General features: G+C 41.3%; 1 protein-coding gene across 5 annotated transcripts in view; it reads left to right on the forward strand.

Annotated features, from left to right (window-relative positions):
* LOC119647764 (RING finger protein nhl-1) overlaps positions 1-24,791 on the forward strand; it is a 116,095-nt gene that overhangs the window by 83,387 nt on the left and 7,917 nt on the right. For 3 of the 5 annotated variants that reach the window (XM_038048901.1, XM_038048893.1, XM_038048913.1), the window contains 6 exons: positions 1,556-2,214; positions 2,730-2,975; positions 3,240-3,872; positions 8,514-8,673; positions 9,079-9,219; positions 9,318-9,394. In XM_038048901.1, coding sequence (XP_037904829.1) covers positions 1,556-2,214; positions 2,730-2,975; positions 3,240-3,872; positions 8,514-8,673; positions 9,079-9,219; positions 9,318-9,394 — 1,916 coding nt within the window. The remainder of the gene's footprint in view (positions 1-1,555; positions 2,215-2,729; positions 2,976-3,239; positions 3,873-8,513; positions 8,674-9,078; positions 9,220-9,317; positions 9,395-24,791) is intronic. The other 2 variants (XM_038048924.1, XM_038048935.1) reach the window with 2 other exon arrangements.

Raw genomic sequence — 24,791 nt, forward strand, 5'->3', positions numbered from 1 at the left:
GAACCCTGCAAATTGTGCCAACTTCGAAGAAGCCATATGAACCTTTATGTGTTCCTCGCTTTGTAAATGATTTGGTGCTGCGTATGCTTATCTACTGATTTACCATGTGGGAATTTTTTGTATTTATTTGAATCGGAAAGAAATCTTGCTCCAGCAAGTTCAATTTCCAGAATATTGGCTCCTTCTGAAGGTTTTGAGAGTTGGCAAAACATAATCCCGGGAAATCGATTTCTCTTGCCAAATAAATAATATTCCTCAAATCAAAAACAGACTTTGGTTGTGCGGCATCGAGATGCAGAGAATGTCTCAGAAGCATAAAGCGTACTACTAGAAATCGACGATGAAAATAAGTGAGCACCACCATATAAAATATTAAGCTTACGGCTTTCCGCATATATTAGATAGTTCCTAACTACCACAGCTTACACTTATTCGTTGATCGTATCTGGCAGTACAGTCCTAGGCACTACCAGATGATCAAATTTAACTTATTCACAATTTGCACTACTAACGTGCATCAGGAACTAGTGGTAATCAGCATTTGAAGATGTCAGAACGCTCCAGGATTATTTTTGCTATTATTCCGTGAATAGTGTTTTTATTCTTCCACCTAAGTAAAAAAGTGTGAAATACTCTGAAAAAGGGGGGAAAGGGGGGAGAAGGTGACTGTTACAAACCGAAAAAAATATAAAATCCTTCAAATGTGCAATCTAGAAGGAATACCCAAAATCTGTTCAAGCGCACCTTCCGGCTGACTAATATCCTTCAAAGCATAATAATGACTGCGTTCAAATTGTTCCTCTATAACGATCTATACAAAGATCAAATTTCCAATCTGTACCACACAGCTTCTTGGGGATCTGCAGTGTCCAATGAATACCATTATCTTCCACCAAACACCCAGGCTATGAGGAAACATCATGCGCAATCCCCTCAACATCCACATCGAATCAATGTTTCAGTTTAATTAGAATCTTCTCATTTATAAAAGGCACTCCTATTTTTATCTATAAGCCTGACGTCGCTTTCATTTTTTATCAATAAAATACTGCTATCAATAATACGTCGTCGTGCTGTTTTGTTACGACAAAACTGATTACATAACAATGCATCGCGAAAAATGAACTGAACATTGTTTCCTATTTGGAAGATTTGTAACACAGAATAGGTGCATCCTCTTGGATTCAAATTATAAATAGTGGCTTGTAAAGGAACAATTTCTGGTTATTGCGGGATCGAATTACAACTCCGATACATTAATTTCCATGTAGCAAGTTTTCTATATACATTAGCTAAGATGAGAGTGAAAAGAATCCCGAGGAGTTTCTCCTCAAACGAAGGAGTATTGTGTGTTCATTAAAATTCTAGATAAATTCATAAATCATCTCACGAGTATTTTCAACTCATTTTAAGCCATCAGTTTTTGTTTATACTCACTGAATACATTTGTGTCAAAATTCGCTTTGTGTTTGTCCGAAAAGCACTGTGAAGAACGTGATAAAAATTCATTGAACACATCATCATTTTTCGTCCACTATTATCTCTCTCTGTTCAGGCTGACACCGAATCTGAAGAAGAATCTGATGGTTCAATTCCATCTCACCAACAGTCTGTAACCAAATCTACGCCGGCAGGAGTAGCCAACAGCCCAAAGAAGACCACCCGTTCCCAAAGCAGTGAGTCAACGGCGTCGACAGAAAGTTCTAGTTCTTCTGCAGCTGTAGCTTCATCTACACCCGCGAGATCATCCATTGCAAACGATACAAAACCAGCTGTTCGCACACGTACATCTGTGGATAGCACACCATCGACACCACCTGCGACGGAAAAGAAACCTTTCCAGAGCCGATTCTTACCCCAGCACCAACAGACCACTGAGAAGAAGGAAGAATCAGAATCGAGCACTGAAGAAGAAACTTCTTCAGAAGAATCAGAGGAAGAGGAAGAAGAACCAAAGAAAACCCCAGTCAAGGCACCTACTCGTGATAACATAGGTGCGTCAACATCTCAAAGAACACGTGACGCTATTGAGAATCGTCGAAATTCTCGTGAAGAAGCAAGTCTACGGTCTGCGTATGCCCCTTCCAATTATAGAACAGCGACCGAACGTGACAGTAGCCCTAAGTATACCGCCTCGAGTACGCGAACACGCCCTGGAGCTTCGTCCTATACAGAACCTGATGATCACCGTTATGGCGGATCATCTGGAAGCAGGTGAAAAGAAACTCTCAATTTTCTTGACATTTTCGTGTTTTTTGGATGCTACCGTATTTAACTAAATTGATTACGACGAGAATGGAAACAGTACTGATGGTTACTATTTGAATTGAATTATTTTTCTGGCGCGACTATTTCACATCATTAAGGAATTCATAGACTGCAATCAGCTAGTTTGATTATATACCTATTGTGAGCCCGTTAAGCCAGTACTGCTGTCATTTTCCGTTTCTTTCGACATTCCTAATAATCAGAAATTCTCACTGTAACATAACAAAACTAGTCATCAAGTGTTGTCCTTTGCACTATCCACTAAGAAGTTACAGGTTTTCATATACTCAAAACTGCTTGCTTTGCTGGGCATCAGACGAAACTAACCCGATAACCCAGGCAAACTAATGTTAGTAGAAATTGTTAAAAAGAAAACATAAATGAAATAACTTTTTGAGAATTCGTAGTTGAGATAGAGAGCGAGTCATAAAGTTTCCACGTGTTGAAATAATTAATTGCAGCTATACAAGTCGCTTTTTAAATAAGAGCAAAAGCACTGCGGTTGTACCGCCCGAGGACGATAACGCTACAGGAGACGATTCGGACAGTAGGTATGGCACTGGACGGTCTAGGTATTTGGCCATGAAGGAGAGACGCAATCGCTTGGCCAGAAGCCGGTCCACTCATACGTTCGGAAATGATGACGACGATCTTGACGATCCCGTTTCACCAACCACCGCATCGCCGTCTGCTTATCTTGCTTCAAGGTGCGATTCTACTAAATCATGAAATCATTCAAACACTCAATTTTAGTTTCCCATCCCTAAGTTTATTTTTCAATTGACGGTTCAATTTTTGAAAGTTTCCACTTTTTAGTTCCTTTATTTCAAGTTTATTGTTCTATCCTCGGAATCTATTTAACCGAATTAACGCGCTCGTTTTCTTGCAAATAAATTCATGTGTTAATTCGTTGCAAACGCGCACTTCACATTCCTTTTAAGGTGTGCATCCACTAATATTGGTTCTTACAGATACGGAACATCATCTATGGCATCGGGACCTTCTGATTTATCCAGAAGTAGATCGTCGCATGCCCTTAAATCTCGCGAAAGTTCTCCAGACAGGAATGCAGGCGCAGGAGCCAAAGATGGAGAGGCGCTCAGTTCATGGGCGCGTTACCTCAAAAACAAATATGGCAATCGCAGTGCAAAGGACGCACGCGAGGGACCCTCGACACCTTCGAGTAGTTCTTCGACAGCAAGACGCTTGAGCCTAGGCCTTCCGCTTAGACAAGCCAATGAATTAGGATCCTCCGATGATGATTCAAAAAACGGGCTAGGCTCCCCTACCTCCCCTACGGCAGCAGTCGGTATAACCGCAGCAGGTATCTCCCCTAGGACACAATACCTGCGTAAACGACAGCAGCTGTTTCAAGTGGGTGGCCGGGGGAGCGAGCCCGGATCGTTCACATGGCCTCGCGGCATTGCCGTTGGACCTGAGAACACCATCGTTGTAGCAGACTCTTCCAATCACCGCGTACAAGTATTTGATGCCAACGGAACATTTGTGAAGGAGTTCGGCGAGTATGGCAATGGCGAAGGAGAATTTGACTGCTTAGCCGGTGTGGCAGTCAACCGAATCGGTCAATATATTATAGCGGATAGGTAAGTGAAAATACCGGCAACTAGTAAGGCTTCCACTTTTCTCGAACCTTTAGCTTTTATAAACTACTTTAATCAACTCAGATCCAAGAAATAAAAAGTAACAAAAAAGGCTTAAGATCCACATCCATAAAAGAAATCTATGTGGATCTCGGATTATTGAGGACTTTTCCAGAATAGGAACCAGTGATTGCTTTACATTATGCCGAATAGATACATATGTTTCATAACCCAGTATGTAAAATTCAGCACTCTTCGACAATTTTTCAGACCCACAATCGAATGGTTGTTGAATGGATGAATCTTGAAATTGCTCGATTCGGCATAGTGTTTGAAATTTCGGGCCAATTTCCAATTGCGTGTCCTCTCGGTGCTTTGAAGATTGCATGTATTATTGTGCTGATCTGCTCTAGCATGTTCTATTTGCAAATCATATCGTTGCAATCTCTCAATCCATTTGCTAGTTGTCCTTATGAATTCTTCGAAGCGGACATTGGTGAATGTGAATACCATAATGGCTGACGTCAACATTCAACATATTAGATTGGATTTCGCACAATTGTTCCCCATGTTGCTTATTCTAATAGTATCTTTGACTCTTTTCACTCCCTATATTCGCTGAACCAAGAAGTGGTAGACCTTCTGGTCTTTCTAGTTTCACAGTATAGGCAGGTTTCTGAGTTTGGAATTTGTCTGTAATAGCGATAGTTTTCTCCTTATCCTTCTCCTTATTTTTCTCCTTATTCTTATCCTTCTGAAATGAAAAAGGCACTTCTCTCGGAAACAACGAATATTCCTTTACACATTGCCATCCAATATCTTGAATTTACACCAATACTTCTTCTAAATCTTCGGTCAACTATGACGTTACCCAATAAGTTATACATGTCTTCTTCTACAAGTCCTTCAAAACTGTTGCATTTACTTTCTAAATGTTACAGTGGCATTGTGCAATCCAAAAGATTCAACTAAATGCGGCCGATTTGCTCTCTGCGTCAACTGAATCATTCTATATTTTTGTGAAACTGAAACTTTGCCGTGCACCACATGAGGGTCGATTCAAGTTTCATCGTAGAGAACTGATAGCTCAGCATTGTATTGTGAATGCCGTTCTCAGTCCTTACTTACTGGCTCTAGGATTCGTTGTATCCTTGATTTAAACTTGGTTAACTGCTAAGTTCAGGGACGAAATCATCTCCATCGCTTATAATGTTATTGAGGCAATCATGCTTTTCTTAACAGCAGGCGCCACGATATTCACCAATAAACGTCTTCATACTACTGCAGTTGATGCTCTACTATTTTACTCAAAATTTTCCGTAACATGTAAGTCGCTCTGTTATTGCCGTAATTTACTCCCTTCAAGGTTTTGTGCAATGTACCTAGTACTACACTCAGTGGAAAACACGTCGGGAAACCAGAAGCTAGACGCTTTAGGGTTGAAAGGTTCTGTGTTTCCTTATGTAAGGAACTATTAGTGCACGATCGCTTCAACTGTACATAGTTAAAAACCCAACTGAGCGCTAATTTTCAATTTGATCTAAAAACCAGATATACAAATAACTAAAGGAAGCCAAAAAATTCACATGGAATATCAAAAATCGACTTTCTATAAATTTGTTAATAATAGCTGGATTCAATCAAACTCTACGGAATTGTGTCTTATATTAGCATTTATATTGATGCCAAATCTTGAACTTCCGTCCTGGTCTTAAGAGGTATTTTCGTGTATATTTGTAAATTATTCTATTATTGAATTTATTTGTGTAGATAATGGCATTCATATGCATACACCATATTGAGTGTTTTCAAATTTTTATTGTTGGATAGATTCTGAGAACGAGACCTGTTTCACTTTTTGGGGTACACATTTTGAGTCCTCACTCCCCTAGGTTACACACAATATCAAAAATACGATCAGTTTTGAAAAATATTAATTGAGCCCTTACATTTGACATCTCGCATGATCGTATCTTACACCCTATTTGGCATATATGGGGAGTCGCCCCTTAATCCTATGGCGAAATCATGCCACTTGTGGCATGTAAAGTAGCTTCTTCATATATTGATCTTTAGAATTTCACTCATATGTCAATTATTCTCATTAATTATGATGTCCGCATCTTAGCTTAAGATGGGCGCGAAATTGGATTGGATTTGCTATTACTTTGATACTAATAATCGCATTTCAACGAAAGTTCAGAGCGTTAGGCAGGATATTATCCACTCCTTTGGTGCAAAATTTGGTACTCACAGGCCTTAAGGAGGTTTCCGGTCACTGTACACCTGTGTGTACAGAGAGCCGTCCTTCAAAATCAACGTAAATTTATGTCAGTCGCTGTATGCTTGGGATTCCATAGTTCCCATATGTCCGCCAAATCTCGTTTCAATCGGTGTAGCCGATTTGGAGTAAAGGGCATGGGACCTCTCTACCCCAAGTTTCCGCGACGCCAGTAGAGAAATCGATCGACTTGATGAACAATTGATTAATCTCAGTATAAATTTAGATGACTGCACGATATATTTTTTTATTGCATATGCACCACAAGTAGGCCCATCCGGAGAAAATGCCTTGTGACAACTACTTAACACAAAGATCTATAAAATACCTGCCGCTGGCTGCGGTGATGTCGGCGAAAAGGTGGGTGGTGACCAATGCATGGACTAGGAGCTTTGGTAAACGCAGTAAGGGTAGCGACGATATCGTCAATTTTACTGATATTCATGACTTTCTACTTGTCATTTTATAATCACCATCATCATTCATCGCCATCACTGACAGCAAATCCGTTCTCATCGTCGCCATCGCACCTCAACATCGGCCCGCTGATTGCTGCCCTGCACTTCAGAACACGGCGGCGCGATGATAAATTGGTTGAGCATCAGTCTTTCGATCTTCTTGCCCCGAATCCGAATCTCGGTCGTCTTCAATGTTTATGTCTGCCTTGTGCTTGGTTGGCTACTGTAAACTTCTTGCTTGAACGGCAATAAGTGTGATTATAACGCAACTTAAGAGATGTCCTATTGGAAATGGAAATAGGGGGAAAATAATAATAATGACGAAGAAACTGTACGGATGTCCTATATTTCGCAAAGGAGTGAACACGAGACATTCATTAAATCACATTAACTCATGGAAAATAAATGGTGGCGGCTTCACATGAGATGAAAAAACATTATCTCACTTGCCCCACTATTGACCGCTAATAGTATTAATGCAACGTCTAATCAAACGAAAAATACAATCAAAATAGCATCCTACACAACCGTCGGGCTCACCACGGAAGCGCGAGGACTAAAAACTTAAGTGATCAGTTCACGAGAAACTACCAAAACCAAAAATATGGAAATACTCCCCGAGAGCAATGAAGCTGCTCCTGTATAACATCTATGCCCAAATACCCTTCACACTGACATCTATTCAAATAAAATTAATAAGAGTATGTTATTATACTGTTAGGATACTGACTGAAAAAACCCTCTTAAGTTCATCCTAGAATCAAATATGGCAGTAAATATAGGTCATGATACAGCGCGTACTGTGAAGTTTGATAAGAAAAGTTATAGTAGCTCAATTTGGCTGTCTTGTGTAAATTACTGCAGCCGAAAATATTGAATATCAATATCACATTAAAGTGAATTATATATCAATGCTAAATGCGTAGATACATTACGAACTACGTGCAAATGGAACAGTTCTTCACTGAAATATTCTTACGCAAGAAATACACACAACTCTTCATTCCTGAGGCGTTCGGCTTGTTATTGAAATGCAAATTGTATACTTCTATTTTTCCGTCTATGTGTCTGCTTGTGATTTATGAGCCACACAAAAAGCCCTTCATTAAGTTGCGCTAGTCAGAATTATGTGAATCCCCTGATTTTCTCTATCAACGAACCTTTTGTTTGCCTTTTTCACAGAATGTTTTCTTGACATCAAAAGCCGGTTGCTCTTTTTCTCTGAGAAAGACCCCAAATTATATTATGAAAAATTTGCACGACTATAAGTTCATGTTCTATCATTGTTGCAACAAGCGTGATATCCTCGGCTCACGCTGATCGTTTATTCAAAACTCCTCTTCAAAACTCCCATTGTCCACATCAATACCCTACGAATCAGTTTGGAAAAGTGCGCGGAGTTTAGATGTTCGCTTTATTTGCTGTTGCTATTTGCATCGATTTCGAGGTAGCTTTTGACTGCGTGAGCATTCCGGAGAAACTAATAGATATTATCAGAGTGACATTTGACAGCGTAAAGTGTCATGTGCTACATTGAGGTAAAATCTCAGAGAAAATGGAGGTGCAAGGGAGAGGGTTGCATTTTATCACCGAAATTATTTTACCTTGAGATTGGTGACTCTCTTCATGCTTGCTTTATCCGGAAGACGTGGAGGAGTTCAATATCTTTCCTCAAACACCTCGACTACGCTCACGATATGTTTACTCTTTAGTTTTCCAACCCCTGCTCATGCACAGATTATTTTTCTATTGTTTTCTGCTTTGTCCTACCTGGAGGTATTACAACAGATCTTATTATGGAGGAGAAATTGAGGATTGCAAAATGGTTGAACAATTTCACGTGGTTACGCCACAGGACGTCATTTATAACTGGATTTTCATTATGATCTATTTCATCCATTACAGATACAATCATCGAATTCAAGTGCTGGATCCCCAAGGACGGTTTCTACGGGCTTTTGGCTCTCAAGGCACCGCCGACGGGAAATTCAATTACCCGTGGGGTGTAACCACAGATGCATTAGGCTTTATCTACGTTTGCGATAAAGAAAATCACAGAGTTCAGGTAAGTAAAGGATTGTGCAGCATATAGCACTACTCAAGAGTTAACATCTACCAGTTACGCTCGTAACTCAAACGTTACTTCAGAGTGTCCCTTGTATCACCTGGGGGTGCTGATAAATGGAGTTTAAATACTCATTTCATTATCCTCTACAATTCCTTCACAGGAAATACAGAGAACAAAAAATAATGAGATATAAAGTATTTGAATGGAAAGCGTACAATTTTGAAAGGAAGTTTTCACTTACACTAAACGTCAAAATACCCTTGAAATATTATATAAGCTGGAAACCGCCTTTTAATAACCCCGCGAGTAACCACAATAGCATCAAAGCTCTTTGCGGCAAATGCTCCAATAATCATAATTAGCTTATGCGATTAATTGCATTTCCTGTATCGTTTCAAATAGGTTTTCCAATCAGATGGGACTTTTGTTGGCAAGTTCGGTACATGCGGACGGGGTGAAGGACAACTCGAACATCCCCATTATATTGCCGTTTCGAATACCAATCGGGTCATCGTTTCAGACTCAAATAACCATAGAATTCAGGTGCGTAATCATTTTAGTTGTTTCCAAGGAGACACAATTTACTTGGAAATTAGATTGCGAGTGTAAGCAAATGCAATTTATAATTATCCATTTTACAGATATTTGATGTAAATGGTAAAGTTCTATCGACCTTCGGTACGGAAGGCTCTGAGGAAGGACAATTCAAATTCCCAAGGTGAGTTTGATTTCATTTTACAGTTACAACCCACATAATTAAATGGGTTTCGAAAACATAAATTGCAAATGTTGAAGTAGAAGGAGAGACTGATTAGAAATATTGACTTGCACAATTGGTCTATGTTTGATGAAGTACGGAATATGAAGGACGTTGTATAAAGTTGTTGGCAAAAAGTATCCTTAGGGTCAGAAAGTTCACTGCAATAATTGTCAATAATATGCGTTGTGCACTTCGATTTAATATATAGCTCAAAAATAAGTAAAGTTATCTCCGAAAAACTCTAAACTTATCGGTTTCAATGAATTTTCCGTTAATATTGATACAGCAATTGACTCAATACAAAGCAGAACTCAAATATGGACGCGAGATATAAACAAGTCGGGAAACTGGAAGCTGAATGCTTCAGATATAAAAGGTTCTGTTGATTTTTTATGTAAGAATATTTGCGTACCCAATGGTTCCACTTATATGTAGCTCATAGTGTTGAATATACCCGATATTAAATTCGATGTGGTTCTGACATTTTTTTTCGTGGGAAGCAGTAATTTGACACGAAAGAGACAACTTTAGCATACCATAGCTTTGTTAATAATAGCAAGATTTCCATCAAACTTTCCAATGTGATGAGCTATTAAAGTTTATCTTACTGCGAAACTTTACATACCTAGGATGAACTTAAAGAACGTTCGAAGTAAATTTTGCACCGCCTTTTGCATGTATTAGGCGAAGTTACTCCCAGCAGGCTACTCAGGATATTCACAGTTCACACCTTTCCGCAAAATTTCGTATCAATAAGAGTAACCGTTTCTAAGGGAATGGTTGTGACAGACAAACAGTAATTTATTTACAATTGAGAATCATATTGAAGGAGATAAAAAGGCTGAGGAAAATATGTAACTGTCATCCCCACAGAGAGCGGTTTCACGTATGCTGATAATTAAAAAACGCTAAAGCTGATTCGCGCTTTAACCATTTCATAACGCAGAACGGAGATCTTATATTGAAGTTTAAAAGGTTAAACCAAAGCTTGGGTTACCTAAACCCAAACGAGGATCCGTAGAGCAAAAAAGAGAGGGTAAGTGGGTCCCTATTTAGTCCGAGCCGACATGAAATGTATGCGGGCTGAAGATTCTTTAATCCTCAAGCAAAATACTTTCAGCTCTGGCCAAATTTTGGCGCAATCCTTGATGGATTTACGCTCAAAGTGAGCATTTTACATCTGCGAACCGCTTTGGTCAGGCTGCTCTCAGAGTAGAGGTAAGGTAGCATCTGACGAGTTGCATCAGCCCTAGTACGAACCGTGAAGCCGTCTTCACTTTTTATTTTAGTAGCTTGGGTAGCTAAGCGGGGACTCTGGACAAAAAAAACGGAGTAAGTTGCTCCCCATTTGGTCCGGCCCGAAATCAAGTAAATGCGAACTAAAGATCCCTCAATCCTCAAACAAAATAATAAGATTTTGTTTTACACAAAATCATAATAACGTCGGGACTGGAAATTATTAACAATAGTGCCAAAAAGAACGTGCCTTTAAATAACGAATCCGAATCACCATTTGTAGGATCAGAACTATAAGGGACTGGGAAACCAAACAACTTTCCCTTCAATGAGAAACGGCAAACCAGAACGGCCAAAAACTTGGGTAAAATCAAAAGAGGGACACTGGCAGATATAATAACCAGTTATCGACTTTTACGGAATTTACAGACTTTACAATGGGAAAAAACTAGATAGTCTCCACTATCAAACTAGACTGCTCAGCACTTGTGCGGGTTGTAAATATACCCACACCTCACCCCACTCACCCACACTCAATTCATTTTACAATGGACTGCACTCTTTTCAGGCCGTTAGTAACATATTCCCCACACACCGGCTCACTCCAAAATTTTCTTGATCAAATGCAAAATAGCTTATAGTAGGTGCATACAAATCAGCAACAGCATTTGCGAATGTGGAAACCCGATACGAAAAACGTCCTTTACAAAATTGCCGATTGTAATCCTGACAAGAGAAAGCAAAAACGAAGCGCGACATTCGCAATCACTACTTGCTCATGAAAATTACGACTCGCGAGAATAATTCGCAATTATTCTGTTCTGGTGAAGAGCAGAATACTAATCGCTTGGGGATAGCGGGTATGCGTTGATGCTAGTTCGCAGGATTCCGGTAACGATATTTTTCTAAAACTTTCTCCTCTTGTCACAGACGCAACGCTGCGTTTATATGTATCTACGCTTTCAATTTTATTGTTTGAATGAAAATAAGGTACATATCATTCCAACAGCGAAATTTCAAAAGGATCCCTTTAAAGGAGCTACAATCTTGTTTAGCAAAAAGGAGTGGTAGCCCCCATGTAAATGAAAACGCTCGTCACGTAATCTCATCATTTTGGGAACTGTAAAATGGAAATCACGCCGTGATGAGTTGAGGGCCGGAAAATTGAATTTCAATGTTTGCAAACATATTGCTTTTCAGTCATCATAAATCTTCTAAAAAAATTAAAGAAGAGTCCGTGATATCGACTCTTACAAAACGTAAATTGAAAAATATACAATAAGTACTCGTTAAATGCATATATTTCACCTCAATCGTTTCACAATAGAATATACTGCGCTGCGCTTCCCGCCCAGAGGACTTAACTCTTCCATATCGAGTTGGAATACCGGAAGCTGGCGGTGACTAAAAACCCAAAACATCATATTTTTTTCAAACTACAAGAAATACGTAGATATTACAGACGTAAATACTATGCTCATGCTAAATAACCAAACATTGTCTATTACCGAATACTGAGTTCTATATAATAATAATCGATGGCGCAAGAATCCATATTGGAACAAGGCCTTGAAATGTGTTAGAGCACTTCGTTCAAGACCATAACCGAACATTACAGTACACTGTAGGAGGCAATGTGGTCAGCACTGTGGTCACAGCTGAGTCGACTGATATCTGACATCCAGGCACGATGACAAATCCCACCGCTACCAGGGAGACCTGAACCGCGACCTTCCGCTACGACAACCCAACGCTCTAACCACTTGAGCCAGCCGGACACCGGATCGTTTACCCATTTTCGATTTACTCCGTGCATAAACATATAAAGTATCGTTTGTTCAATGTACAAATTTAACTATCTGAACTAAGCACTACCCCAAATACCCCAAAGCTGCATTTAGATATACATATAAATTACATACATATGTCTGTCTGGAGTAATTGATATTGATATACAAATGATTAAAAACTAAAATGAAATGTTTCCCTGCGACCTCCCATTCACGTAAGTTCACTTTATTGTGGTATTGACGAATTGATAAGTTATGATGACGTAATACACGTTTTAGAATGCACGAGATGTAAAAGTTTCACTTCAAACTTCACCAAGCTATGCCTTATTCAAAGCGACAAACGGACAGACAGATATCGACTCGATTCTAATAAGGTTTTGTTTCACACAAAACCTTAAACAAGTCGGAATACCGGAAGCTCGCACTTCGGGTGTAAAGGTTTTGTGTTCATCTTATGTAAGAAATTTCAACGCACATTTTTCTATCGCTATATAGTTACAAATTCAATATAACCCTTCATATTTTTCCAAACTACAAGTAATACGTACATATTACAGCCATGGATATTATGCTCGCCCCAAAAAAACTGCCTATTTCCGAATACTGTACATATATATGCACGTATATAAATTGATCGTATCCATATTTCCCATTTACTTTGCGCACAAAAGCATGCATATGTACATATATAGCACGTATATTAAATACGGTTGGTTTAATGTACAAATATATCTATCTGAATTAGACATTCATTAGCACGCATATACTAAATACCTACATACACACACGTTTGGTTGGAGTAATTGATATTCATAGACAAATAACTAAAAAACTAAAACAAAATAATTCTTTGCGATCCCATTCATACGAGCTCCCTTCGGTGTGGTATTGACGAATTGATACGTGATGATGACGTCATGCACATTGTAGAATGCACGATATTCACGAAAAATGGTAAGGTTTTACCCCCTATAACTTTGTTAATAATAGTCATATTTTGAACTCCCACTCCACTACGTTTCACCCGATATTAAATATGGGACCAGTTTCGAAGAGTACTTATTAAACCCTTTCATTTGAAACCCCACATGACCACGTTTTATGAAAAAAAATGTTGCACCCTTCATTCACATGCATGGAGAGCCCCCCCCCCCTTAAACATAACACAAAATGGCGCCACTTGTAATGGGAACAACAGATCACACGCTCTCGCCAATTTTCGTGACAATCGGTCCAGCCGTTTCCCAATAAATCGGGTGTGACAGACAGACACACAGATAGACATCGACTCGATTCTAATAAGGTTTTATTTTACAAAAACAAAGTGACTGGACATGTTGCTGTCCCATAGCATCAGAAATTGACCTAGCGCTACAACCCATCCTTGAAGCAATACTTCCGGAAATTTACACTCATTGCTCATGCAGTATTCTGTTTCAAACGAATACTATGGATAGCAAGGTGGAAGTCATCGTAATGGTTTTAAGCAAGTTATAAGTGTGTCACATGCTTCCCAGCAAAATACAATTTCTTATGTAAAAATACTATTCATTCGAAAATTATCAACATATATACTTACATATTTAGCAAATTGATGTATGTAAAAATAAAACTGGCGGTGACGTCACAGCAGCATAATTACTCTACACCGGCATGTGACTTAATGGAGTGCATAATAAGCCATGTGCGGAGGAATGGGGTTAAACCATATCAATTGCAATTTATACAGGTCCGCATCTATAAGATATTTCCGTTCGAACTGCCATCTTTGGCAAATGTGGTAGAATCCACAAAATGCATTCAGTCTGAAAATGAATTCCTATTGATGCCTTTCCGTAACATTTGCTGAAAAACTGATGAAAGTTACTTATGTAACGTACACCTAGTCAGAATTTCATACAACCATTTCCCCATTTCCAAGATTTCTCAACATTGCTGGCGCTTCATCCCTTTACCTCTTTCTAAGATGTAATAATCATAGGGAATGGGAGATGCTTATATAAATATCCAAGTTGGCTAGTATCAGCCACGAGGGCAAAACTTCGCAGATAGGTGAAAAATTAGTATATTGCCACCGTTATGCTTCGCCAGCACTGATAGCAGTTTGAAAAGAGCACTAGCGATGATCTTTAAAGTAAGCCTGTCCGTCTTACATTCTCAGAAATTACTTGCACTGAAAAATCTGAAAAGAATCATGGTGATGCCCTTTATGACATCTAGGCCTTAAGCCGCTAGATCTACTCAAAATAGTTAATAAACATATTACCATATTTGTAGCAATTTACTAAAAACCCTATTTGATGTTTACATGTTCACCCTAGAGCAATAAAATAGACTAAAACATGGAGAATAATATTGCAAAGCTTGGTGGGACTAGTATTGCTATTAACTAAGTTATAGTAGCGTCAAAGTTATCTTTTCCGCATACGTTTACTACGACCTAAGATACCCTATGCAGAATGTATTATACATTGAAGTGACATAGTATATTCATGTACACTACGAACGTACGAAGGAAATGCATTCGAGGTATTCATATACAATGAGCAAAAGTGAAATCGTACGAAATTCATCAGTGTTTAGAAATGGGGTGCAAGGACTTGTATGTGTTTTGTTTTTTATTTACAATGTAACCCACAGTTTGTCAAAAATTCAAGATATACCGAAACAGTGACCTGAAACACGTACGGGGTAGTGTTCAATTGCTCGAAGCTACTCAAAACTTCTCAACAATCTGCAGACTGCAATATTAGTGAGCACCTGCGGAATTATGGCGACGATAGGCTTGTCATCTCATGCAAAAAAATAATTGAATAATGGAGAAAAATTCGAACTGAATATGCCCAACAGAATCCATGGCTCTAGCCAGTGAAGGCTACACATGATGCTAAAAGTCTCCATAAGGAGTATTACCCTAGTCACCTTTTTGAGTTTTTAATGTAATTATTACGATTTCTAGTTCTCTCCGGATTTTAATTCTACTACGAAAGTAGAGTTCCTTTAGCCTTTCGCCCTCGACAGGGAGTTTATTTTATGCTTTTCCGTTGCATTGTGTCTAACCCCCACTGCAAACATATACAACTCCTTCTACTTGCCTTTCTGCACACTTATGTATTTTGTAGGACGGTGTGCGGATTTCATTTTTGCTTATTGTTTCCGACTTGTTTATTCGGAACTATACACACAGATTCAGCATTTTCTTGAACTGATTAATTAGTAAATTTAAAAATAATTATCGGAGGTGCACATTTACGTGTACGTATCCTGGATTCCAGAAAAACCGAGCCTGGATTGCGGGAATATTTCTCACAATTCACGGATTACCCAAATTAAATGAAAGAAAAGTGAAAACATAAATGTTACGAATTGGTTGAGAACGCCAGTTTTAACTACAAAAATCCTTATATATATGTAGATTTCCCTTCAAGTTGTCCGCCACTAGCGGTTGCCTGCTCCATGTTATGCGCGGAATCTCTGGTCCCAGCAAGTCCGTTCCGTTTAAAAACTATATACCATTTGCCGTGATTCACAATTGAGGCCTAGTGACAAATTCTTCGCTCTATTACAAGCTAATAAAAGACTAGACAATTCTGTGCTCCAGCGTTGCTCGGGCCTTGTCTTCATTCTGTCAGTGACTTGTGTGTGTGTATGTGTATGGTGGGGGAGAAGCTACAGCTTCTGAGCACTCATGCCGTGTTGGCCCATTGTACTCGCCACCCCCGTAAATTCGTCAGTGACTTTATCTGCGGCTTCTTTCTTAGTGCTGCTTGACGGTCGCTTTGGATAAAGTTGGTTGATGAATTCGACAATTAACTTCGCAAACGTACCATTTCGAGCAACAAATACTTGATGAAACGTCCTCTCGAATAATGAAAAAAAAGTCGGGAAACCGGTATGAAAGGTTTTGTGTATTTCTTTTATAAAGAGATTTCAGTATGCATTTGTCCCATTAGTATGTAGCACGTAATATAATGTATCTATCCACTTTCAAGAAATTATAGTAATGTACTATTATTAGCTTTATTTGAACAGGTATCGGTATGGAGGGTATTTTGCCTCTTGATTGTTTAAAGAAATGATCACTTTCCACCCCCCGCACTCCCCGTCTTTCCAACAAATGTCAAAATTAAGATGGGCTTCGGAAAGTACTAACGGAGCCCTTTCATTTGATAGCTCACATGACTATATTTGATGAAAAAAAATGTACACCCCCCTTTTGCATATATGGGCCCCTCTCCCCTAAATTCGACGTAAAAGGATGTAGCTTCCTATATCCGTGAGCGTTCACAGTTCCCACCTTTCAACCAAATTTCGTGTCAATCGCTACAACCGTCTCTGAGAAAAATGCGTGTGATGGACATACAGACAGTTTACGCAAAACCTTAAAAGCAGTCGAATATGTCCAGCGTCTGGTCAGATCCATGCCACGAGCTAAACATTTTTTGAGTCTCCGATGTCATTATTACGATTTTTTTAGCCCTGCCCGGATTTCAAATTTTGCAATTAAAATAGTTTCTTTTGTAATTCGTATTCAGTGAGGATTTTATTTTATCCTTCTTCGTTAATTTCACATTGTATCTAAAATAGTTTCTTTTGTAATTCGTATTCAGTGAGGATTTTATTTTATCCTTCTTCGTTAATTTCACATTGTATCTAACACACTGTACGCTATTTTCTTGTAAGTAAAACCTATCTACTCCTTATGGGAGGCCTCGAAGAAAATGTGTTGCCTCTAATTTGATAATCCAATGCTCTCCATAGCAAAAACAGTAGAGAAACCTATGTAACAGGGGACAGAACAGGACAGGAGACCCCTCCCCCCGCCCGCTATGACTTTTCGAAACGCTCACATTGCTCTTCGACCTACGTGCTTAGAGCACAAGGTTGTCATACGAAAGGTCGCGGTTCGAATCTCACTGGTGGCAGTGAGACTTGTATGGTGATTTGACCTCGGATACTAGTTGACTCAGCTGTGAATGAGTACCTGAGACAAATCAAGATAATAATCTCGGGCGAACGCAATACTGACCTCTTTGCCTCCTACAGTGTACTGTAGTGTACCGTTATGGTCTTGAGTGAAGTGCTCTAACACACTTCAAGGCCCTGATCCAATATGGATTGTTGCGCCAACGATTATTATTATTATTCTGTGCTAAGTGCCTTGGATTCCACTGCATACCCGCAAACCAAATGTCACCCCTCTTTAAAGTGTGACCACTGCCATTTCTGTATTCCGACCACAGTACGTAAGAGTAGCAGGCTTGTTCGTTGACCAAGTTCTTCGTTTGAGATAGTGTCCGGTCAGCGCACTCCGATGACACGACGTAGAGAGGTATTGACAAAATTTTGGTAACAGTAGAGTTCACTTTCCATGTACTACTCCCATATAGCAACACGGAAAGAACACTAGCACAGAACAGTCAACTTATTTTAGTGTTGAGATGACTGCATTTCCAGGTTTTAGACAGGGCAGCGAAAGCGGATCTAGTGCTAAATCATCGAGCAACATCGGCAGAAATCACGCTTCCTAGATGTACAAATTGATCGGCGCTTTCGATGCTCTGCTCATAAATATATAGGGAGAGTGCGATGATAAACCAGACTGAGAACCTTGATTTTATTGGTGATTATCTTCTACTTCTCTGCATCTTCTGCATGAAGAACGTCATCGTCAAGAAGAAATAATATCAGTGACAGGCTGCAATCCTGGCGGACTCCGCTTTGGACTTCAAAATCTTCCGAGATTTCATCTCCGTGCAGCACGTGACATTTTTCGTCATCATATATTGCTCTGATAATAGTTATTAGTTGCGCCAGAATGCCCCTCCTGCGTAGCCCACTCCACATACACTCCCTGTTCATGCTCTCGAAATCTATGAAGAGCAGGATGCAGCGAAGATTCCCAGCATTTACGAATAAAAGGAAGTAACAACTAAGTCAGCAATAAATTTGTAAAAGCTGTATAGGAAAAACTTCGCAGGGAAATCGTCCAAGGCCTTACTCCGTTTGAGTTCGTTGATAACAGAGATGAGTTCGCTTGAGAAAAGAGTGAAGATGCCTTCACCTTTTCAACTACTAATTACCATGGATCACGGGTCATCGATAAGCTTCCAACCACCGACAAGCTCTTTGGTAATGCAGTATTCGACGGCAGCTCTGTCATGGGCTTACTCACCAGCACAATTCTGGAATTTGTTTTGTCGCGTAGCATTTTCCGTACTTTTTCATGCTGGACGGAGCTCCAGCCTGTCACACTCAACCGTCCCCCGCAGCCGGCAACACAACGCTTGGCTCCTCGCAGTTCTGCGACCCACTTTCAAGTTTGCTCGATCAACCAGGTCTTAAAAAGTGCTTTTTAGATTTGACAAAAAAGCTGATTCGGAAGGTAGTTTAATGTTTGCATTGATTGTGCCTCAGAAATGCGACAACCGGAGATTACCTATATTGAATTTGGAACGTGAAAGCCCTGTTTACTTCCGAGCAGATGCTACAGCGACATGCAAGTGAAGGCAAGCGACTATACAATTGATATCCCTTTTGGGGTTTTTGCTACACACATTCAGCAGACAACCTTAAATCTACTGTTAATCTCAATATAGTCATCGCCTGTTTGCTAACAGTTTTGTTCGTCAGTACAGAAACGAACTTATCAGGAGCTACTTCATGTCTGTCCTAAAGAGCAGCGTGACTGAAAGTGACAACGCCATCAAATAGATGGCGGACTCAGGACTACTCTGTCCTCAAACAAAAAAAAATGTTGTTGTTAATGCTCAAACCAGCCAACCGGTGGTTTCTGGCTAGTATAAATCATAGGGTGATCGCTGCACTACGAGAGAAGAGTAAATCGCTTCTCAAAATTAGTGCGACCCACCAAGTATATGAAGGAATCAAATCTACTTTATCCTCAAACAAAATTAGTTAATTCTGCATTGTTGTTACAGCCAAGATCATGCGTCTCCATTCACATGTCCGAGCGACATGTTGTCAGAGTTCACCTTCGCAGTCAGATAAGGATGGTAGGCATAATCGCGAAACACATAATCAAAGGATTTGGATTTGGATAGGCAAAACTTGTTACCGTGGAGTCAGCCTTACCCGAGGTGCTGTTGTGTTTCAGTGGGAATTGAATTTCGAAATTTGCAGGCTGCTAGTCCACAAATCTTTGTTTCTTAAGTTGCCTTTTACAACGGAACAGGGAGCACGTTGAATGTACTCCCAAACATCATCGCACAGGACATTTAAGGGGTTGGACGATTCACTCACTTACTGTCTCATTGAAAGCTTACACTGTGTGGAATGTCCTCTGTGATGTGTGTGTGTATGGTGGGAGAGAAGCTACAGCTTCTGAGCACTCAGGCCGTGTTGGCCCATTGTACTCGCCTCCCCCGTCTAACGGAATATTCCGGATTCGTTAACGTATCGCAGGGTTTCCGTTAGTGGATGTGATGCTACCCGTCGCAATTGGAGAACATCGGCACCAAAGATCTGATGCCTGATGCGTCCATAGGCGGGGCATTCACATAGGAAATGCTCCGTGGATTCCGCTTTCTCATTACAGGAGGGACACGTATCATCTTCGGTAATTCCTATTCTGAACATATGCCCAGCTAGTGAATTATGGCCTGTCAGAATGCCCACAATACACCTGCAAGTCCTCCTGCTTTTCGACAGGATAAGCTTTGCGGTACGTATGTTCGGTTCTGGCAGGAAAAGTTTGGTGTGTCGAGCAGCATTTAGGCTCTGCCACCTGTCATTATGGGAAACTTGTTCCCAGTTTTTGAAAACAGATTTAGCCAATGCTACTGATACTCCAATTGCTGGCTCCGGTCCCGTCATAGGGGAGATTGACCCCTCTTTCGCTAAAGCGTCCGAGATTTCATTTCCCTCTATGCCACAATGACCAGGTACCCAGAGTAGTTCCACCGTATTGAATCTAGACATAGAGTTCAAACGGTTTCTGCATTCCTGAACGATTCTCGAGGTGATCAAAGGGACTGCTCAATGCCCTCAGCGCAGCTTGACTGTCACTGCAGATTGCGATGCGCCTGCCCTTCAACCGCTCGTCAATCACCCAGTTTGCCGTCCCTTAGGATCGCATAAACTTCGGCTTGAAAAACCGTTGCATATTGTCCCAAAGGGAAAGCCCACTTCTCGTTTTTATTCGAGAGGTAGACTCCGGCTCCAGAACCCTCTTCTGTTTTTGAGCCATCGGTGTAGAAGACTTCCGTATATCTCGCCACGCATTCCACTGGGTCTTCCCAGTTCTCTCTACTGCTTCAAGGTAACTTCATATCTTCTATCCAAACAGATGTATGGGGACACGAGAATCGGAAGGCTATTGTAAGAACTGGATTCAGTCCTCCCAGTAACTCTTCCAATACTCTGTGCCCCCCACATTCGTTGTTTTCCCATAGATCTAATCGAATTAGCCTATGAGCTGCTCTCATTGCAGCGCTCTGAATAAATATATCCAGAGGTTGCAAATTGAGTAGTGCATTCAGAGCTGCGCCGGATGTCGTGCTCATGGCACCAGTGATACCCAGACAAATAGTTCTTTGCAGTGCAGCTAGTTTACGGTGAAAACCTTTTTGTCTCACCTTAACCCACCACACTACGGATGCATATACGAACATCGGCCTAATGATGGCAACGTATATTACCACATGAGGCCTGAGTCCCCATGTCGAGGCAAAGGTCCGTCTGCACAGCCCATAAGCTGTGAGAGCTCGTTTCATCTTTACCTCTACATGTTTGTTCCAAAGAAGTTTTTTATCCAGAGTGACTCCCAAATATTTCACTTCTCGGAGAGTTGAAGGGTAGTACCCCTCATCTCAGGGAGACAAAGTCCATTCAGTTTTCTCCTTTTTGTGAATAAAACCATTGTGGTTTTATTTGGATTAACTGACAGACCTATGTCTAAGGCACCAGCTTGTCTATCAAATCAACGGCACGTTTCATATTCCTACACACCGTTCCAAGATCCCGATCAACAGCAAGTACAGCCACGTCATCAGCATAAGCTTGAGCGTCTATTGGCAAATTTTGCAGTTCACATAGCAGTGAGTCGATCAGCATACTTCACAGAAGTGGCGAAAGCACACCTCCTTGGGGGTGTCCTATACTCCATAAAGGAGTAAATAGAAAATAAACTTATCAAAAGTAGACACCAACGTACGCAGGATATTGAATACTTCTATTGCATTAACATCCAATCCCTTGGAAGTCATTAGGAAGAGGAGGGAAGAGGATCCACAGACGACAAGCTCTCACCGAAATTCGTAACGAGAGATCCAATTGTTTTCGAAAAACTGAATCGGTTTAATAAGTTCTTCTTTTTCTTCAACCTTTGTCCCGTTCACAAGCGCGGTCGGCTCGTCGTGACCGGCTTCGCCATTTGGCTCTATCGAATGCCTGATCTGGTTGCAATCTCGAGGCTTTCAAATCCCCATCCAGCGTATCAAGCCACCGTTGTTTAGGTCTGCCTTTTGGTCGTTTATCATCGACTTCGATGTTCAGACCAATCTTGGCAAGTGAATTCTCGTTTGCACGAATTGCGTCACCATACCATCGAAGACGCCTCTCTCCCAACTTTTCCACGATCTGTACAACCCCATAACGATCGCGGATATCCTCATTTCGGATGTGATCTAAACGTGTGACGCCACTAGTCCAACGTAGCATCTTCGTCTCCATTACCGCAAGACGCCGTTCATTGTCTTTTATAGTCGGCCAACTCTCAGAACCATAGAGAGCGACTGGACGGACGACACTGCCGTAAATTTTAGATTTGAGACGTTCGTTGATACGTCGATCACAAAGAACACCAGTTGTGGAACGCCACTTCATCCAGGTTGCGTTAATGCGTGAAGCAATTTCATAACGCAGTTCTCCATTGGCTGATAGCGTTGACCCGAGGTATTTAAATCGCTCAGTTCTGAACAGATCACTGCCGCTGACAGTGATTGTGCCTGTTTCATGGGGATCGGTCGTCAAAAATTCAGTTTTGTTTAAATTCAATCTGAGACCGTGCTGCATGAGGCGATCATTCCATTTTTGAACAAGTTGCTCGGGATATTTTTTGCTATCAGATGCTAGGAAAACATCATCTGCATAAAGCAGTGTGTAGGGCACTGGACGTTGGATATCCCGTGTGACAGTGTCCATAACAAGAACAAAGAGGAGTGGTGAGAGGGCGCTTCCTTGATGAACATCAACCACGAAGGGGTTTTGATACACCCGCCATACTTCGAACTTTACTTTTCGGATCATGGTAGAACAATTGAACCCAGCGCACGAGTTCTTCTGGCACGAAGTGTTGTCGTAAAGCATACCAGATGAGTTCGTGTGGTACACGGTCAAACGCTTTCTCTAGATCCAGAAAGGCAATGTAAAGAGGGCGATGCTTCTCACGGTGTTTCTCCATGAGTAACCGCGCAGCGTGTATTGCGTCAGTAGTTCCGCAGTTCTTGACAAATCCGGCTTGATTCATGGTTATTTCAACGATTTCGCGAATACGGTTGTCAAGAATGCGTTCAAAAATCTTCATTGTATGGGAAAGAAACCGGATCGGACGGTAATTTGAACATTCTGTTGGGCTACCTTTCTTTTTCCATATTGGAACAGTGGTACTTTCTTGCCAGTCAGATGGTGTTCTTCCTTCCTGAATAACCCGCTTAAAAAATCCACTGAGCCACAGTGTTAGATCCCAGCTCTTCGCTTTGCAGAGCTCAGATGCGATGTCGTCAGGTCCTGTTGCTTTCCCCGATTTCATTTGTCTTATTGCGTCCTTGACTTCAGTTGCGCTGACTGGTGGAACTGCTCCAAATGTCGGCAATGATTGTGGAAGTGGAGGATGAGCAAATTTGTGGCGCGGCAGGATTCGCAGCATTCGAAATTTATTTCGAATGTTGCGAGTGCGAGCGAATAGATGGCGCGGATCTATCCACTTTGCGTAGCACGCCACGGGAGTGGAAGATCGGAGAAAAGTGTGCCATGAGTTCGAGAGAAAAATCAATAATTCCTCATGCCAATTTAATTTGTAATTAAAGTTTAAAATAGAACGAATTCAATAATTCCTCATGCCAATTTAGTTTGTAATAGAAGTTAAAAATAGAACGAATTCAATAATTTTTCATTTGTTATTAATAAATAATAAGTATACAATAAACATTTAAAATAAAGAATGTTAAATACTTAATTGGTGACCCCGAAGAGCACCGCAGCCCCAGACACCATCCAATTCCGACAGCGGCAGGGGTCGTCCTTTTGTAACCGGCACAACGGCCCGGGCGAAAAACAGCAGCAGCGCAAATAACACATATTGGTGACGCCGGAGCACGCACCATAATTGCGTGAACAACCGCAGCCGCAGTCGTTTCCAGGGGTCGAAGCCGCCCCCGTCACTGCAGCCCCGCTGTCCCCGTCGCCGCCACCGCTGCCGCCACAGACGCCGCAACCACCACCGCTGCCATCACAGACGCAGCAGCTGACACCGGTGCTGCCACAGACGCAGTAGCTGACACCGCTGTCGCTACAGACGCCATCAGCGCAGCTGACCGACACCAGCATCACTGCCACAGCCACCGCTATCAGGCAGAAACCGAAGACTCCGCCACCAACGCTGCAGCAGAAGCCGCCGCCACCGCCGCCGCCTTCACATCGACGCCGTCTTCACCAAAGAGGCCGCAGCAGCGAATCATTATTGTAATTTATTTTAAGTGAAATTATTGTTCAATACATTAAAAGTTAAAAAAAATAGTAATAAAAGATTGAAATCGCTGCAAGAGACGGCGTGGAGGTGTTTAGCATCGCGAGTTCTCCATTTTCATTGGTGGTGTTTTTGGTCTGCGCTGGAGAGCGTCCGCTTCGCTCGTCGTTTTTTCTCGTTTCGTGCGTGCATTTGTGGGTGCGGCCTGCCGTGTCGGTGTAAAGTTCACCGCGTTTCAGTATAAACTCACCGCGTTTACATCTCAATCTCGTACTTCTCGGTAAGAAAAATGTCTTTTGACAATAAAGACGCGGCAGGCCCATCGGACCCGCAAGTGACCGCCCTCGCCGTACGCGTTCCTCCGTTTTGGCGGCGGAACCCCGAGCTGTGGTTCGTGCATTTGGAAGCACAGTTCCAAATGTCCGGCATCACATCGGACGCGACCCGTTTCAACTACGCGGTGGTCGGCCTGGACGAAGAGTCCATACTTCTGGTGTCCGACGTGGTGAAGTCGACATCGTACGTGCAGCTCAAAAGCGAGTTGATCAGGCGCCTGTCGGCAAGCGAGTCGGCAAAATTAGACCACTTGCTGGCGGGTTTAACGTTGGGTGATCGAACT

The sequence above is a fragment of the Hermetia illucens genome, chromosome 1 (genome assembly GCF_905115235.1).
Source record: "Hermetia illucens chromosome 1, iHerIll2.2.curated.20191125, whole genome shotgun sequence".
NCBI classification, from domain to species: domain Eukaryota; kingdom Metazoa; phylum Arthropoda; class Insecta; order Diptera; family Stratiomyidae; genus Hermetia; species Hermetia illucens.